We start from the raw sequence: 16751 nt of genomic DNA on the forward strand, positions 1-16751 counted from the left end.
GAAGATAGCCAATATAGACAACGTGGATGTCAGTTGTAGTGTTCTGATTTGATAATAAAATCATTATTACAATGGCAACAATGCTTTTTTTTTTCTTTCAAAGGTGAGCAGAACCGCCTTTCAGCCTCGATTATGCAGGACTCCTTCAGCGTGTCCACGATGGTATCATAGATGAGAAGATGTTTCAAACAAGAAAGTACACATAAAATAATAACTTATCTTAAAAGTGTCCTTACCTACAACAACTACATGGAAGGTGTCGATCTCCTTGATTCCATGTTGGGATTTTATCGTATAAAAATCAGGTCAAAGAAATATTATTTACGAATATTTATTCATTTCACTGATATGACAGCCGTGAACTGTTGGTTATTAGCCAGAATAGCGAAGGAATTTGATTTACCCTTTTGGATACTAAACTGACAATAGCCGATGCTCTATACAAAGTGGGAAAACCAACTAAACATAACAGAGTAGAAAGACCGTCAAGTAGTAGCCTTCAGACGAAAAAGGGGATCACTAAAGAAATACCTCAAAAAGACGTCCGTATAGATGGGTTCGATCGTTTTCCCTATTGGGACGAGAGCGCTATGTCAAGATGCAAATTTTCTGGCTGTACAGGGAAAACATATGTAATGTACAAAAAATGCAGAATACTGTTGTGGCTTAATAAAAAAAGAAAATGTTACTTGCAGTTTCATACTGCATAGTATATACTGTAGCTTCAAACTAGTTTGACTTTAATATTATATTCTTGCATGATGTTCCATATTTGGCACCAAAAATTTTTTTTGTCCATAAACTTTCCTTGTAGCTAGAAAATAAAAGTAAAATTTATATCTGAGAATATATTTTTAACAAAAAAAAACAAAAATTCATGCGATAAAGGGTTAAAAAAAGTATTCAATATATACCTACAGTCTGTGTTGCAACAAACATTTAGTAAGTATTTTGCTTCTTTCGTTTCTTACTCCGATTCCAAAATCTCCAATTATTATTTTTTGTTCGTCTTTTTTCCTACGGAGTTTAGTGTCAAAATCTCCAATTATCAGGTTGTAATGGGCCTGTTCCTGCTTTTTGCTCTTTCGATTTTCTCATAGAATGCTTGAAGAAGTTCATCTTCATAATCGCTGGTCGGGGCGTATAACTTGATTGGTTTTAGACTGTATCTCTTATTTAGTCTTAGATTTATTGACATAATACTTAAGGAAATGCAGTCTATGTTCTGTGTATGTTTTCCTGTAATTTTTTGTGTATTAATAAACCTGTTCCTCCTATTGTAGATTCAATTTTTTCTCCAGTTGTCGATTCGCTAATTCCTATCATATTCCATTTGACATATTTGAGTTCTTCATCCAGTTCCGTCATTTTCTCATCTTTAGATAAGGTTGTAACATTATATGTAATTATGTTAAAACCCTCCCATAACTTCGCACCCTCTAATCGCTGTCCTTGAATCCTACCGCTGACTTGGTTTGGAAGAAGCGAGCTGCCGGGAACTGACGGCCCGTTCCTTGAATGTCTGTTTCTGCTGAGGGAGTTTTTGGCATTTAAACACCACGCTTGCTAGACGGGTTAGTGAGTTCATTTGGGAAATTGATAGTGATATAGTAGGTATTGGGAAGGAATGTGATTAGGACATGATTTCTTTCCAGTACAGAAATTGGGGAGACTTGCGTATGGCAGGGTCACATATCTGTAGTAAGTTTGTTCTCCACTGGAATTGTGGAAGTGTACCTACCCGCTACCACTTGGTCGAAGATATCAAAATGATGCCAAGTAAGAATTAGGAAGAATTTTTGTTACTTATGAAGTTTTGAAAAAAGCACCAGTTTACTTGTCTATAATTTCGTCTGTATATAGTTATATTTGCCCTATCCACTCGTAATGTAGAATTTGGATCGAAATATGAGTTGGATGATTATTGTGAAGGTGAAAATTGTAAGTGATGGATCTTCTTCTTCTCATTGTGCCGCCTCCTTTCGAAGGTTGGTGATCCAAATGGCAATTGTAGTTTTGGAAACTGCCGCGCAAACAGTGATGGATCATAAAAAATAATTTTTAGCATGAGCAGCAATTTTTCTTGAGCACTGTGTAGTTTATTTAATTACTATTGAAATTATTATTGAAAAAAACACCAATGAGCTGTTGGCGTATTGGCTAAAAATAGCCAATGAACTAAACATATGGTTAGGACTACTAGGGTGACTAGGTCATTTAATCAAATGTTAATTCAACACAGAGGAAAATAGAGCATGCTTTTACAATAGCACTTATGTATTTTTGTTTTTGTAACACTTTTCAATGTTTTATATGTTTGTAAATTATTTTTAAATGATGACTAGCTATCGATATGGCATTATCCTTGCAGTCATTCCCTGATGATGTTGGTGACCACCAACGAAATATTGGAATTAAAGAATAAAGAGTACACATTACATAGCCTATATTCTTTCAGCTGTTTTCCCAAAAAAAGTCTTTATCTTCTAATTTAATTAATTAATTGTTTTGTCTTAAATTTCAAGGACCACAATTAAAGGCAGTTGGGCTTATGGCAGCTGGTTATAATCATGTGGACATAGAAGAACTTAGGAAACGAGGAATCCGTACGTCAAACACACCGAAAGTACTTAACGATGCGGTAGCCGATATTGCTATACTTTTAACTTTGGCAGCGCCAAGACGTCTCCGTGAAGCTAGATTAAGTATAGAACAGTAAGTGTACTTGACTAAATTGTTTAGAATAGTTTTAACAAGAACGCGTCAGTACGCAGTAGAGGGAGTGCTAAGTTACCGAGTGACGTAGGGGGCGAAAATAAATAAAAAAAATTCTTGTCCTTGTCGGATCCACATGTGCCCAAGGTGGGCTTTTGTAGTTTACCGCTGCTTTTAAAAGGATAAATAGCTGTGGGAAAATAACGGTGAAAACTGTAAAAACTTTATTATTTTTTTAATATATGGGGAAAAAGGACTTATTGGTAATAATTTTTTAGTCATTAGTACCAACTTAACAGTGCATAAAAAGTGCACATTAAATTGATTTTTTTTTACATATTAACAAAGAAATTCAAAGACAGCTTCTAAAAGCATCCAATAATAATAAGAAACTAGGAATACAATAAATATTTAAACTGTTTTCCATATTATGCTTAAATTTACTAACTAAAGACAATAGTAGTAGCGCTGGAGTTAGATTCTTGGAAATTTTTATTCCTTAACGTCACCATTTTCATTACTTACCAGGTGTACTGCTAACTTCACTAATCAGTGAAGCCACTAAATATAGTAATAATATATTAAAAACCTTTTAAATGATATTAAATTTATTCCATTTTTGCTGACAAATTCGTATGATGTTTTAAACAGAGATACTGCATGGCAACGCAAGACTCCCAATTGGGGGTTGCTGACTCTAAAAAGTAATCTCTATATGGGGCCTAGATAGACTGAATTGCTACCTAGGGCCCTTATAAAGACTATTTATTAGAATGAAGAAATATATCACCAAGTACAAGACATTTTACACCAAGTACAAGAATGTAAATATACCTCTGAAAGAATAGTCAGTGTAAAAGGTAAACTGGATGTCAAACCTCTCAATGTGATAGTAATTTATGCACCAGAGAATAACAGAGATACCACCACGAGGGAAAACTTCTATGCACACCTTCGGACTGTAATAAACGAGTCCCCAAATGATGAATATTTATTCATTATGGGTGATTTTAACGCCCGCGTTGGCAATGATATAATTCCAGGAATAAAACAGCGATATAATGAAAATATCAGAAATAAAAACGGAGACCTTCTGACGGACCTCTGCAGCATAAACGAGATACGTATTATTAAAAAATTTTTTCTTCACAAAGAATAATATAAATACACTTTTGAAAACAGTAGAGGACAAAGATCTATGATAGACTAAAGTCTATCTATATAGTCGAATAAAGAGTAACAGCCCTCTCAAATCTCGGAAGTAAGAGCTCTAAGATCAGCAGAAATAGGAAGCGATCATAAATTGATATTGTGCAAAATCCGAATGAAAACACATATATGTGATAACAAAACACCAGAATACACTACAAAGATAAAAGTCGAAAGCTTACAGGATGACTCCACAAGATACCTATAAAAAAGAATAACCGAAAAAAGCAGAAACATATATCACAGAAAGTAATGGAGTCGAAAAAACTGGGCAAAAATTAAGTCTAATATTTTAGCCTCGGCCAAGCAAGTTCTTTGTGAAAGAAATATAAATAAAAATAAATCGTTCTTAAGGCGAAGAACTCCGAGGTTTTGTAAAGAAAAAACGTAAAGAAAATAAAAAAGCTTACCTGAAATACATCAACCAAAACACAAGACGCATACCATAAGTACAAGACAATTTAGAAACGAAACACGTGCATTTGTAAAAAACATGAAAAATTATCATTGGAACGCTTTTCGAAGGAAATGGAACATGATTTTTTGCAGTCTGCAAAAGGAAATATGGCGCTTCATAAGAGGTCAAAGAACGGAAGTAAAGGAACTAATAGAAACAAAACACATAGAAAAAGATACGTGGATTGACTACATAAAAAAGCTCTATGCAGAGGAAGAGCAAACGATGCTAGAACCAGAAACACTAGAAATTACCACAAATGAAGAAATTAATATAAATGTACAGGAAGTTCGGAAAATACTTAATAACCTTAAGAACAGAAAAGCAGCAGGTAAAGACGGGATACCAAACAAATTACTGAAATATTGTGGTGTAGCAATGACAGAACAATTAACAACATTAATTGATAAAGTTCTGAAGCTATTTTCTTGTGCCATTTTAAATTAATTACTATTTAAATGGGAACAAGCCACAATTAAAGGTTAAAGTACGTTTATTGACGTTTCAATTTCCACTTCGGAAATCGTTCTCAAAATACAAACATTAGTAAATTAAACAAATTTTGTTTTTTGTTTCTTAGTGAAAAATTCTTCTAATAATTTAATTTTATCTGACTCATCTATATTGACAATTTAGACATACATTATACATTTTAAAGTAGACGATTTTAAAATGATATTGCCAATATTGTTGAGTTGCGTTCCTGGGACGACTTTACTTATAAGATAGTTCATTCGATTACATGAAATCAACTTTAACTTGAGAATATCCGTCAGAAAAAATCATAGCATGTAATTCGTCTTTAAAAAGACAAATACATGCCATGATGACAGTAAAATTCTCCTGTTAGTGATTTCATAGTAAATTATGAGGGAAAAAACCAGGAAAAAAACCTCATAATACTATCATTATGATATATAATTACATGTTATGATCTTTTCTGACGGATATTCTCAAGTTAAAGTTGATTTCATGTAATCGAATGAACTATCTTATAAGTAAAGTCGTCCCAGAAACGCAACTCAACAATATTGGCAATATCATTTTAAAGTCGTCTACTTTAAAATGTATAATGTATGTCTGAATTGTCAATATAGATGAGTCAGATAAAATTAAATTATTAGAAGAATTTTTTACTAAGTAACAAAAAACAAAATTTATTTAATTTACTAATGTTTGTATTTTGAAAACGATTTCCGAAGTGGAAATTGAAACGTCAATAAACGTATTTTAACCTTTAATTGTGGCTTGTTCCCATTTAAATAGTAATTAATGAATTGATAAAATTTGAAAATACAATAAAATACCGGAAGAATGGAGAACAAGTGAACTAATTTAACTATTTAAAAAAGGAGATAAAAAACAGCCAGAAAACTAAAGAGGTATAAACTTGTTAAATACTACGCTAAAACTCACAACTAAAATTTTACAAGTGCTAACAAATCAGGGAAGTTTAGCAGATGAACAATAGGGTTTTCGTAGTGGAAGATCGTGTACATATGCAATACTTGTTATAAAGCAAATTACTGAGAAATCACTAGAGTATAATAGACTAGCATTTCTGTGTCTGATTGACCTAAAGAAAGCGTTTGACAAAGTAAGACTCAAAGATGTAATCCATATTCTTTATAATAGAGAAGTTCCCCTAAATATTATAAAAACTATAGAAAACATCTACCAAAACAACAAAACAGTCAGAATAGATGGACAACTTACAGAACCTATAGAAATAGGCAGCAGAATAAGACAAGGGGATTCGTTGAGCACCATGCTCTTAAAAATTTGATCATGAATGAAATCATCAAAAGCGTTAACAAAAGATGAGGATACAGAATGGGAAACAAAGACATAAAAATACTCTGTTACGCAGACGACGCATTACTAATAGCCCAAGATGAAGATAGTCTGCAAAGACTGATCCACAGATTTAACATAAGAGCAAAAGAATTTAATATGACAATCTCATCTCAGAAAACTAAAAAAATAGTAGTCAGTAAAGAACCAGCCAGATGTAAAATAAAAATTGATGGCATCAGTATTAAACAAGTAATGGAAATAAAATACCTGGGAATTACTGGGAAGACCTGGACAAAGAAGTGAGAGTACAAAAAGCAAATAGACTGGCAGGATGCCTTGATAACACTATATGGCGAAACAGACACATTAACACCGAAATGAAGTCAAGAATTTATAAAGCCAGTGTAAGACCAATAATGACATATGCCTCAGAAATAAGACCTGACACAGCCAAAACGCAAAGGCTACTGGAAACTGCAGAGATGAGAGTACTGAGAAGAATTACAGAAAATACGCTGAGAGATCGAAGGAGAAGTGAAGACATTAGAAGAAAATGTAACGTACAGTGTGTAAATGAATGGACACAAAATAGAAAAAAATAATGGAATAACCACATAGGCAGAATGGAGGAGACCCGTGTCACCAATCAGCAAAAGAAGTATCGAACGACCGCGCAAAAGATGGAGTGACAACCTTCCATAGAGGTATTAATCCGCCAATGAACAAGCAGAATTGCTTATAAAGAGGAAGAAGAAGAAGAAGAAAAAGAAGAAGAAATATATCGATTTATATCCAAGATAAAATATTAATTATAATAAAAATGTTATTATTTATTTAATTCAAGATTCTCGAGTCGTCATTGATTCATATGTGGTAAAAAATATTAAGAAAGTAGTAATTCTAAAGATACGCATATCGTTATTGTTCTTTTACTAGTTTTAGTAACTATAAAATTTTTTTTTTTTGAAATTCTTCGGATCTGAAAAATTACTACATTGTCAGCATATTGTCTTATGATATTTAGTAGTCCTCTCCATTTATTTAATTTCGCTGCTACCGCACATAATTGCAACTTAAAAGTTTTTCTCTTTTATTCCTATGCGTCCTACGCCTGTTCACTCCAAGATCTGACGACCTGACTTTCTAGCTAAATAATTATAATAAAACTAAGTTAATATTTTTAGCGGTGAGTGGATGCCAAATGATCTTGAATGGATGTGCGGTCAGGATATAACGAATTCGACAGTTGGCATTATTGGATTTGGTCAAATTGGACAAACAGTTGCAAGAAGACTAAAAGGCTTTGATTTGCGACAGCTGCTATATACAGGCCATAAAGAAAAGAAAGAAGGTAAGTCTATTGGGTTTTTACTATATGATCGGCCATATTAAAGAACTGTTAGAGACCAAAATTTATATAAATCATCCAAACCGTTTCTGAGATAATTGTGACGATCCATATTGAAACGAACTCGGTATAGATAACTATAACGTTTGTATAAACTAAATAAGATGTTTAAAAAAAATTGTATTTATATGAAATTATTTTAAAATGAGAAATGTCATAAATACTTAAACAGATGATTCAATATTGTTAATAATTGGATGACATTTATGACTTTTAAATTTTGACAATCGTTGCGAATCAAATCTTTTATTGACAGGTTTTTAAAATTTTTTTACTTTTCATTTAATATCAGTATTTTGTTAATTATTTTTTATGCAGTTTTTATTTTAAACCTGCTTAGAATACATATATGATGACTAGAAACGAATTGATCGAGAGTAGTGAATCGATGTGAAGGAACACTATTTTGTGACGCCACCCGTGATGACGCCATCTTGTGGCGTAGTTTCGTGACGCTCGCCTCAACATTTTACTATAGAGAACAAAGTAATACAACGTCATCATAGAAGCTTCGTTTTTCGCTTTAACAATTACTGCTTGTGTTTTCACTGTGCCTAAAAAATTCTTATTTTTTTTAGGAATCGAGTTGGGAGCTAAATTTGTATCACTAAATACACTTATAGAAGATAGTGACTTCATTATAGTCGTAGCACCTTTAACGACAGAAACTAAACATATGTGTAACGAAGAATTCTTTTCAAAAATGAAAAAGACTGCAGTATTCATTAATGTTGGTAGAGGGGAAGTAGTTGACCAACCAGCATTAATAAATGCACTTAAGAATCATACTATTTTTGCTGCTGGTCTAGATGTTATGACTCCCGAACCAATACCACCAAACCATGAGCTACTAACATTGCCAAATGCCGGTAAGTTTAATAGAAGGAGTGTTTTAAATAAAGTTTTTTCTAAATTAAAGAGCTGTATTTTTCTCTGAAAAGGGAAGCATCTCGCATCTAATTCCAAACATTGGAGATATGCAATATTTCGATCTTTGATATTGATGATATACTTAGCTCAAGTTATCGGTGTAGTTACAAGTCCGATACTTCAATGACAATAGACGTATAGAAAAGGCACTATAGCATCTTGTTTTTCGTCTTCATAGAAGGGGAAGGTCTGAACTTTTTAAAATACATCTCAATTTAGTACACCGTCTGACTGACCTTAATGCAAGATTAATTATTTCCAACTAGATACTTTTTTCCAGCTTTCGTAGCAGTACCAATCTCGATGTCCTCCAAGGCTCACAAGAGGTCTGTTCTTCCAGCACTGCATTCATTGCCAGGAACAGCTAATGCATGGCAGCCCCCGACAGATGTTGATTGTTTCTTAAACTTGACATCCATGTCGGCATATCGGTGAATTTTTGTCTTCCAATCTGACGTTATATGTTTTAAAAAGGTCACTATGTTACCATCGACTTTATATGTTTTTAATATATCTATAAGCTATTCATGTGGTAATGAATCAAATGCTTTATTATAGTTGATGAAAGTAGTAAAGAGGTTTTTTTTTTGGTATATGCATGGTTAGAAATGAGAGAGTAGATTATAAATTGTTTTTTGCAGCCCATGGAACCCTGAAAGCATTTTTTCCTATGATTGCTCTATGATATTGTTTAGAGCACATTGTTGGTAGATAACTATATATATAATTTCGGTTTACAACGTTCTTCGACGTCTTCCGATTTCCAATCTCCATCTCATTCTATCGTTCCATAGATCGTCCTCCAGTTCTCTTTCTCTGATTTCTTTATCAACTCCTTCTCTCCAACTTCTTCTAGGCCTTCCTGGTCTTCGCCTACCTCTTGGTTGCCATTCAAGAATTTGTCTTGGTATTGTATTCTCCGGCATTCTCCTTACGTGTCCGTACCATCTGAGTTGTGTCGTTTTGATGTCATCAACAATATTATGTGTAACCCCCATGATTTCTCGGACTCTCTCGTTTGTTATTCTGTCGCGTCTGGAGATTCCCGCCGAGCGGCGCCAGAAGTCCATTTCTGTTGCTCTAAGCATTTTCTCTGATCTGTCTTTTAGGGGCCACACTTCGCATCCATATGTTGTGATACTTTTTATTATGGTGTTGTATATTCTTCTTTTATTGTATTTAGAGATGTTTTTATCCCACAGTACGCTGTTTAGTAAGGCTATGCCTTTCCTTCCCTGTGTATTTCGTTCCTTAATGGCTGCATCTAATTTTCCGTCTTGAGTGATCTTTACTCCTAGGTATTTGTAGTTATCACATAGATTAGATTGGTAGATAACTAACCAATTGTAAACAATTTATATAAAGTAGGAAGACAAGTAATTGGACGATACTTGGTTGGATCTTGAGCGTTATTGTGATCTTTTGGTATTAAATAAGTTGTTTCTTGGGTTAAGAATGATGGCATTTCCTGCGGATTAGAAATAGTGTGATTAATTAATACTGGCAACTCTAGAACTTCTTAATCCAGAAGTTTTGAACTACGTCTGATCCAGGAGATTTCAAATTATTTTGATAATATTTAAAACTTTTTTAGTAGTGAAGGGTTCGTAAGGAGAAGTAACGTAGTGTTGACAATTGTGCGTCGTATCTTCGATCCATTTAGCATTGGTATTAAGAGCAGCTGGTGTGGAAAGTTGATTTCCCCAAAACTACTAAATTTCTTCTTGGCTTGGGTACGATATGTTGGTACTTTCTACAGTAGAATTGAGTTTCCGATAGAACGCCTTAGCATTCTTAAAATTAGTATTGTCGCATTTCCGGTTGTTGCTAATTTTGTATCTCCTTAGTCAACCTGAATAAACGGAGAGTTTTTGCTTTTATGTATCCAGGCACTATTGTGCATCAAATCATATAGAGTATGTCTTGCAGTAGTTAGCATTATTCCATCAGCTGTTCTGATTACTTTTCTACTTGTTTTTCCTCGAATATTTTCTGTGATTTTATCAATGTCCCTGCGCAATGATTTAATTTTCATTAGCAGCCGTTTTTCCCAGGATGCAACTCTGTTATCTGTTTTTCCGATATTAGTACCCCTTCTTCTTCTTGCAGTACCGTCTCCTATCGGAGGTTGGCTACCATCACAGCAATCTTTACTTTGTTGGCTGCAGCTCTGAACAACTGTATTGAACTGCAACCATACCACTCCCTTAAATTTCGCAACCAGGAAATCCTCCTACGTCCCACATTTCTCTTTCCCGAGATTTTTCCTTGGATTATGAGTCTAAGCAGAGAGTACTTTTCTCCTCTCATTATGTGGCCCAGATATTACAGTTTTTTCGTTTGTATAGTTTTTATGACTTCGCATTCCTTCCCCATCTTCAGCAGAACATCTTGATTTGTTACTCTTTCTGTCCATGGTATTTTCCACATTCTCCTGTAACACCACATCTCGAATGCCTCAATGTTTTTGATGTTTATCTTTATCAGTGTCTAGGCTTCCATGCCGTACAGCAGAACGGAGAAAACATAGCACCTTAACATTCTCGTTATTAAGTTTATATTTATGTCCTGGCTGCATAGGAACTTTTTCATTTTGACAAACGATTGTCTCGCTATCTTTATTCGTCTCTTGATTTCTCCTGTCTGGTCATTAGTATCAGTGAAGCAAACCCCTAAATATTTGTAGGACGCAACTCTTTCAACTGGCTGAATATTTATGGTTAAATTAAGTTAAATTAGTACCCCGTCGTGTTTTATTCTTAATGTCCATAACATTAGCAATTACTGTTGCTGCACAGTAAATCGGCGTACTTATATCAGCACACCAAGTTTCTTACAACAGTTTACTCTTTGTAGCGGTGGTCTGCTAGATGCGTTTGTTCAATTAAAGTCTTATACAGCGTATGCTATTTCGTTTACCAGGCTATGGAGCAACTAACTGTTATCCTGTTGTGAATTATCAGGTTGTTTTTTGTATGATAACCTCAGGAATCTGCTCATGTATTTCATTAGGGGCTTGATTTTCAAGGATCTCATAATTATGCGTATAATGGTATTGCATTTAGTCTTTGGCTTATGAATTTTTCTGATAATTACCCATTATTGATCTCCTACTCATTGTTCAGAGAATTGCATTTCTGGATACTCTGCAAAATTCGGCATTCAGATTTTCTCGATAGCCAATCGTTTCTTGACCGAGGTTTGTCACCTTATAATAAAAGCGCAAAATATTTGCATTCTAGGACAGTCCATTTCATACGCTGCCTCGGTCGTCCCTCTTGAGTGAGCGCCCACTGATGTTCCAGCGCAGCACCTTCAGCTAGTGTTGTTGTTCTTGTTGAGCTGTAGCTGATTGCCTAACAGGGGCCCGTTTCCTCAACACCCTGCCATTATAATTATTTTATTGTTATAACTATTTCTAAATTAAATAGGGCAACGTGGGTTATTTCATTAAAAATATTGCAAACTAAGGTAATGCTCTGTCTTTCAATGTTTGGTATTAAATGAGCTTTAAGTTTATAGAGATAAAGTTTGATAATATTGTTTCTGAACGAATACTGGCGTTTTTGACTTTAGAATAACAAGATACACAATATTTTCAATTTGTGACCAAATTCTTAGTTTTAAAGTTATTGGTAATTTAATTAATCTTTTATTAATAATGTATGGTTAATACCAGCTAAAATTTCCATTGTTCCTTTAATTTTAATACTACTACTAAGATTTGGCTCACCACATTCAAATTTTACAAGATAGAAATAAACGTGATTTTCTTTTAGATGCCACTTTCATTTCGTTAGATAATAACTTAAATTTAAAATTTTCACTGAAACTACAAAAATTCACTATCACATAACTTGAAGCCATTGGTCTTGTATTTGTTGCTCCCTGTTTTAATTAATTCTCTCCTTTATATGGTACTGTTCCTGTTAGCACTATCTTCATACTTTTTCAAATATTTTGGAAGTCCTGGAAATATTTTTGGAACAGCACTTTCTCTACGAGAAGGTCTTTTTATTGGAATGCACAAACAAACACAAACAGATATTTTTATAGACTCTATTGATTGTTGCCAAATTTCAATGTTCTGGCTTTCCGTTACGGAAGCTATGGGCAGCTTCATAGGGACTTAAGCTGCAGACTCAGCAGTGAAGGACCTGAAATAGTCAATCTTATCTTGTATGACTGCGGACTATTAGATCGGAGGTGGCCACAATTTTTTATACGCTATCAAGTGACCCCAAAAACATATGTGATCCATACTCAAGACTTGTTCAAGCTGGTACAAGTCTCCAGAATCTTGACGTGGGTATCATATATGAAAAAAAGATCTACAATAAGCCAACTGTTTGCAGTTCAACTGGTTTATAACCGACGGGTTAAAAAGGGGTATTTTATACTGGAGCACAACAAGCATGGCTGGGGAGAAATGTACGGAAATTGAAACACTGCAATGCAACATGATATAAAAAAATTAAAGAGGTACAGAACACCAGAAAACAACGCAATACAGGCATAGTTGTAGACATTGAAGGCCAGATTTTGACTACCATTGAAGATAATTGACAAAGATGAAAAAAACGTATGCAAGAATTATTAATATATTAAATAAACAATCCCTACGGCCCAGAAATAACAAACGAAGAAATAACTATGGCCATTGAGCGGATTAAAGATGGGAAATCACCTGAACCTGATAAGGTGCATGGTGAAATTTTAAAGCTATTAGAGGTACACCAAATCACAGCTCTTACGAAGCTATTAAACAACATCTACGAGACTGGTTATTTACCAAAAGACTGGCTACTATTAATATTCATTCCACTTTCTAAAAAAGCCAACGCTAAAAAATGTGAAGAACATAGATCAATTAGTTTGATGAGTCATGTACTTAAAGTACTTCTTACTATCATTTACTCGCGCATATACACATGTTTCATTGATTTCGAAAAGGCATTTGATAAAGTCCCACGTGGAAAACTAATCGATATCCTAAAAACATTTGGACTCGATGGTAAGCATATAAGACTGCTCTCAAACTTATATCTCAAACAAAAAGCAACAGTGCGATTAGAAAATAAACTGTTCGAAATATTCACAGTCGAAAAAGGAGTTAGACAGGGTTGCATATTGTCACCGGCACTATTTAACATATACTCTGAAAACATCTTAAGAGAGGCCTTGGACGAATCAGAAGATGGGATTGCTGTAAATGGCCAACTCATATATAATAACTCATAAATAATACTAGATATGCAGACGATACAGTGTTGCTGGTAGATAGTGCGCAGGGGCTTCAAAGGATGATAGATAACATTGTAGAAACATGTAACAAATACAACCTAAAACTTAATTGCAAGAAGACAAAAATAATGATCATCAGTAAAAACACCAACCAAAAATCAGTAAGAACACCAACATAAACGCCCAAATTGCAATAGGTGATACACCGTTAGAAAGAATGGAAAAAATATGCTATTTGGGATGTAATATTAAGGTTACTTAGGATCACAGCTACGAAATAAAAACTCATACTGAAAAAAACAGAAGCTCTTTTAATAGCCTTAGGAAGATTCTCTGCAGCCTATCTTTAAGTATCAATATACGCATAAGAATTCTTAGATGTTACGTCCTTAGTGTCCTCGTCTTTGGAGTAGAAAGTTGAAGCCTTACAGAAGATGCCATAAAACGTTTAGAGGCATTTGAAATGTGGTACTACCGAATATGTCGAGGGTCTCATATATACACTATACAAATAATATAACTATTCTCCAGAGGCTAAGAAAAGACAAAGAAATTATCAACACCGTGAAGAACAGAAAATTGGCTTACTCAGCCACATCATGTGTTATAATAAATACCGTCTTTTACAGTTGATTCTACAAGGCAAGATTGAGGGTAAGAGAGGCCCTGAACGTAGGCTTATATCCTGGCTGGCTAATCTTAGGAATTATTTCGAGTTGCTGTAAATAGAATAAGATGGGTCAATGTGGTCGCCAACATCTCTAGAAGATAGGCACATTTAGAAGAAGATTTTATACTTAATTTGTCACGATATCCACACGGATTGTTGTGGTAGGAGTATTACCGCAGTCTAGGCTGTAATACAGCCGTGCCTCCTAGTTTCAAACAATAGATCGGCACGGGAGCATTTCCTGAATAGCTGATGCTACGCTACAGGGATTACAAAGATTAGGGATAGAACAACATCTTTTTTTGGAACAGCAGTCTAGATGTAATCATCGCTCGCGAGGACAGCGTCTCATAAAGTAGATTGAACTTCTACGAGTGTTGTAAAACAGTATCTACCTGCTTCCACTAATTATTTTTCTTCTTGCATTCCTTATGCCCTATAAGAGCGTCGGATGCCTCCATAATTAACATATGAAATACTTAAAGTCAAACACTATCAATCATCATCATCATCCAGTCTCAAGAGTCCACTGCTGAACATAGGCCTCTTCCTCATGTTTTCAACCCCGTCTATCTTGCGCCGCTCTTATCCAGTTTTTATTGAGTCTTCTTAAATCGTCAGTCCATCTTGTATGTGGTCGACCGACATTTCTCTTGTCTTCCCTTGGCCTCCATTTCAATAACCTCTTTGTCCATCGCCCATCTGTCATTTTGGCTATGTGTCCTGCCCATCTCCATTTTAGTCTGGCTATCTTCTCGATGATGTCAGTCACTCCGGTTCTTCTCCTGATGTCTTCGTTGGTTATTCTGTCTCGCAGAGTTATTCCTAACATGGACCGCTCCATTCTTCTCTGCGTGACTCTCAGTTTGGTAGCTCCTGCTTTTGTTAAGGTAAGTGTTTCTGCTCCGTACGTCAAGACTGGGAGGACGCACTGGTCAAATACCTTTCTCTTTAGGCATGTGGGCAGCTGACTTTTAAAAGTTTCTCTCAGTGTTCCAAATGCTGCCCACCCAAGGCCGATTCTTCTCTTCAGTTCATGAGTCTGGTTATCCCTGCCAATCATAATTTCATGTCCCAGGTATTTATATCTATCTACAAGTTCTATTTCTTTCCCACCAATACTGATGTTCTGGTTGGGTACCAAATTGGTCATGATTTTTGTTTTCGAGATATTTATATTTAAACCTACATTTTCTGTAGCCATAACGGGTTCCTGTGCCATATCTCTCTTGCCATACCTAGATCTTCAGCTATTATAAGTATATCATCGGCGAAACGTAAGTTGTTTAGATATTCTCCATCTATTTTTATTCCCTTTGTCATCCAATCCAAATTCTTAAAAGCATGTTTTAGCACCGTATTAAAAAGTTTAGGTGACATTGGGTCTCCTTGTCTAACCCCCCGTTCTATTTTTATGCGATTATTGTTAGTATGTAATCTGACAGTGGTTGTTGCCTGCAGGTATATTTTCTATAATAATTTAGTATATCTATAATCTAGCCTGCATTCTTTAAGCACCTGTAATATTTTGCTTAGCTCAACTGTGTCAAAGGCTTTGTGAAAATCGATAAATATTAGAACTAGAGGTTTATTGTATTCCACTGCTTTCTCTATTAGGGTTTTTATACTTTGTAGATGGTCATTTGTTCCGTAACTTTTTCGGAATCCTGCCTGTTGCCTTGGTTGATAAGTCTCTAATTTTCTTTCCATTCTCTTAACTAGTATTCGCGTAAACAACTTATATATATGGCTGAGGAGGCTAATCGGTCTGTAATTCTCTAAATTTGCTTTGTCTCCTGCTTTGTGTAATAAAATCATAGTAGCGTTGTTCCAGTCTGTTGGAATATTGGCGCTGTCAAGGCAGATATTGAAAAGTTGTTTAATTTTTTCAAGTAATACATCCCCTCCAATTTTTAGTGCTTCTGATACTATTCCATCTTCACCCGGGTTTTGATTATTTTTCATTTTCTTCAGGGCTTCTTTGATTTCTGATTTTGTTATATCGGGCATTAAATCTGATCCTTGGTTTAATACCCCAGTTTTTAGTGTAATTGGAGGTTCCGTATTGTTATCTTTTTTTCTTGATCTATATAACTCTGTGTAGAACTCTTCAACTATTCTTAATATTTCATCTCTGTTCGTTGTTTCTTCTCCAGTTCTGTTTCTAAGTTTGTTAATTTCTATTTTCCCCTTTTGTACGCCCCTCTTCAAAACTTTCATGTTCTTATTTTGCTCTTTTGCCTGTTTTGTTTTTTCTACATTGTAGTTTCTTATGTCTTTTCTTATTGCCTTTGTGATGGTCTTATTTATTTGATTTATCG

The 16751-nt window shown here is 34.7% G+C and overlaps 1 protein-coding gene across 3 annotated transcripts in view; it reads left to right on the plus strand.

Moving 5' to 3' along the window:
- Positions 1-16751, plus strand: part of LOC140448095 (uncharacterized) — a 51071-nt gene that overhangs the window by 17579 nt on the left and 16741 nt on the right. For all 3 annotated transcript variants that reach the window (XM_072541154.1, XM_072541153.1, XM_072541152.1), the window contains 3 exons: positions 2526-2715; positions 7363-7529; positions 8165-8455. In XM_072541154.1, coding sequence (XP_072397255.1) covers positions 2552-2715; positions 7363-7529; positions 8165-8455 — 622 coding nt within the window. In that variant the 5' untranslated portion in view covers positions 2526-2551. The remainder of the gene's footprint in view (positions 1-2525; positions 2716-7362; positions 7530-8164; positions 8456-16751) is intronic.

Source organism: Diabrotica undecimpunctata, chromosome 8 (assembly GCF_040954645.1).
Source record: "Diabrotica undecimpunctata isolate CICGRU chromosome 8, icDiaUnde3, whole genome shotgun sequence".
NCBI lineage: Eukaryota > Metazoa > Arthropoda > Insecta > Coleoptera > Chrysomelidae > Diabrotica > Diabrotica undecimpunctata.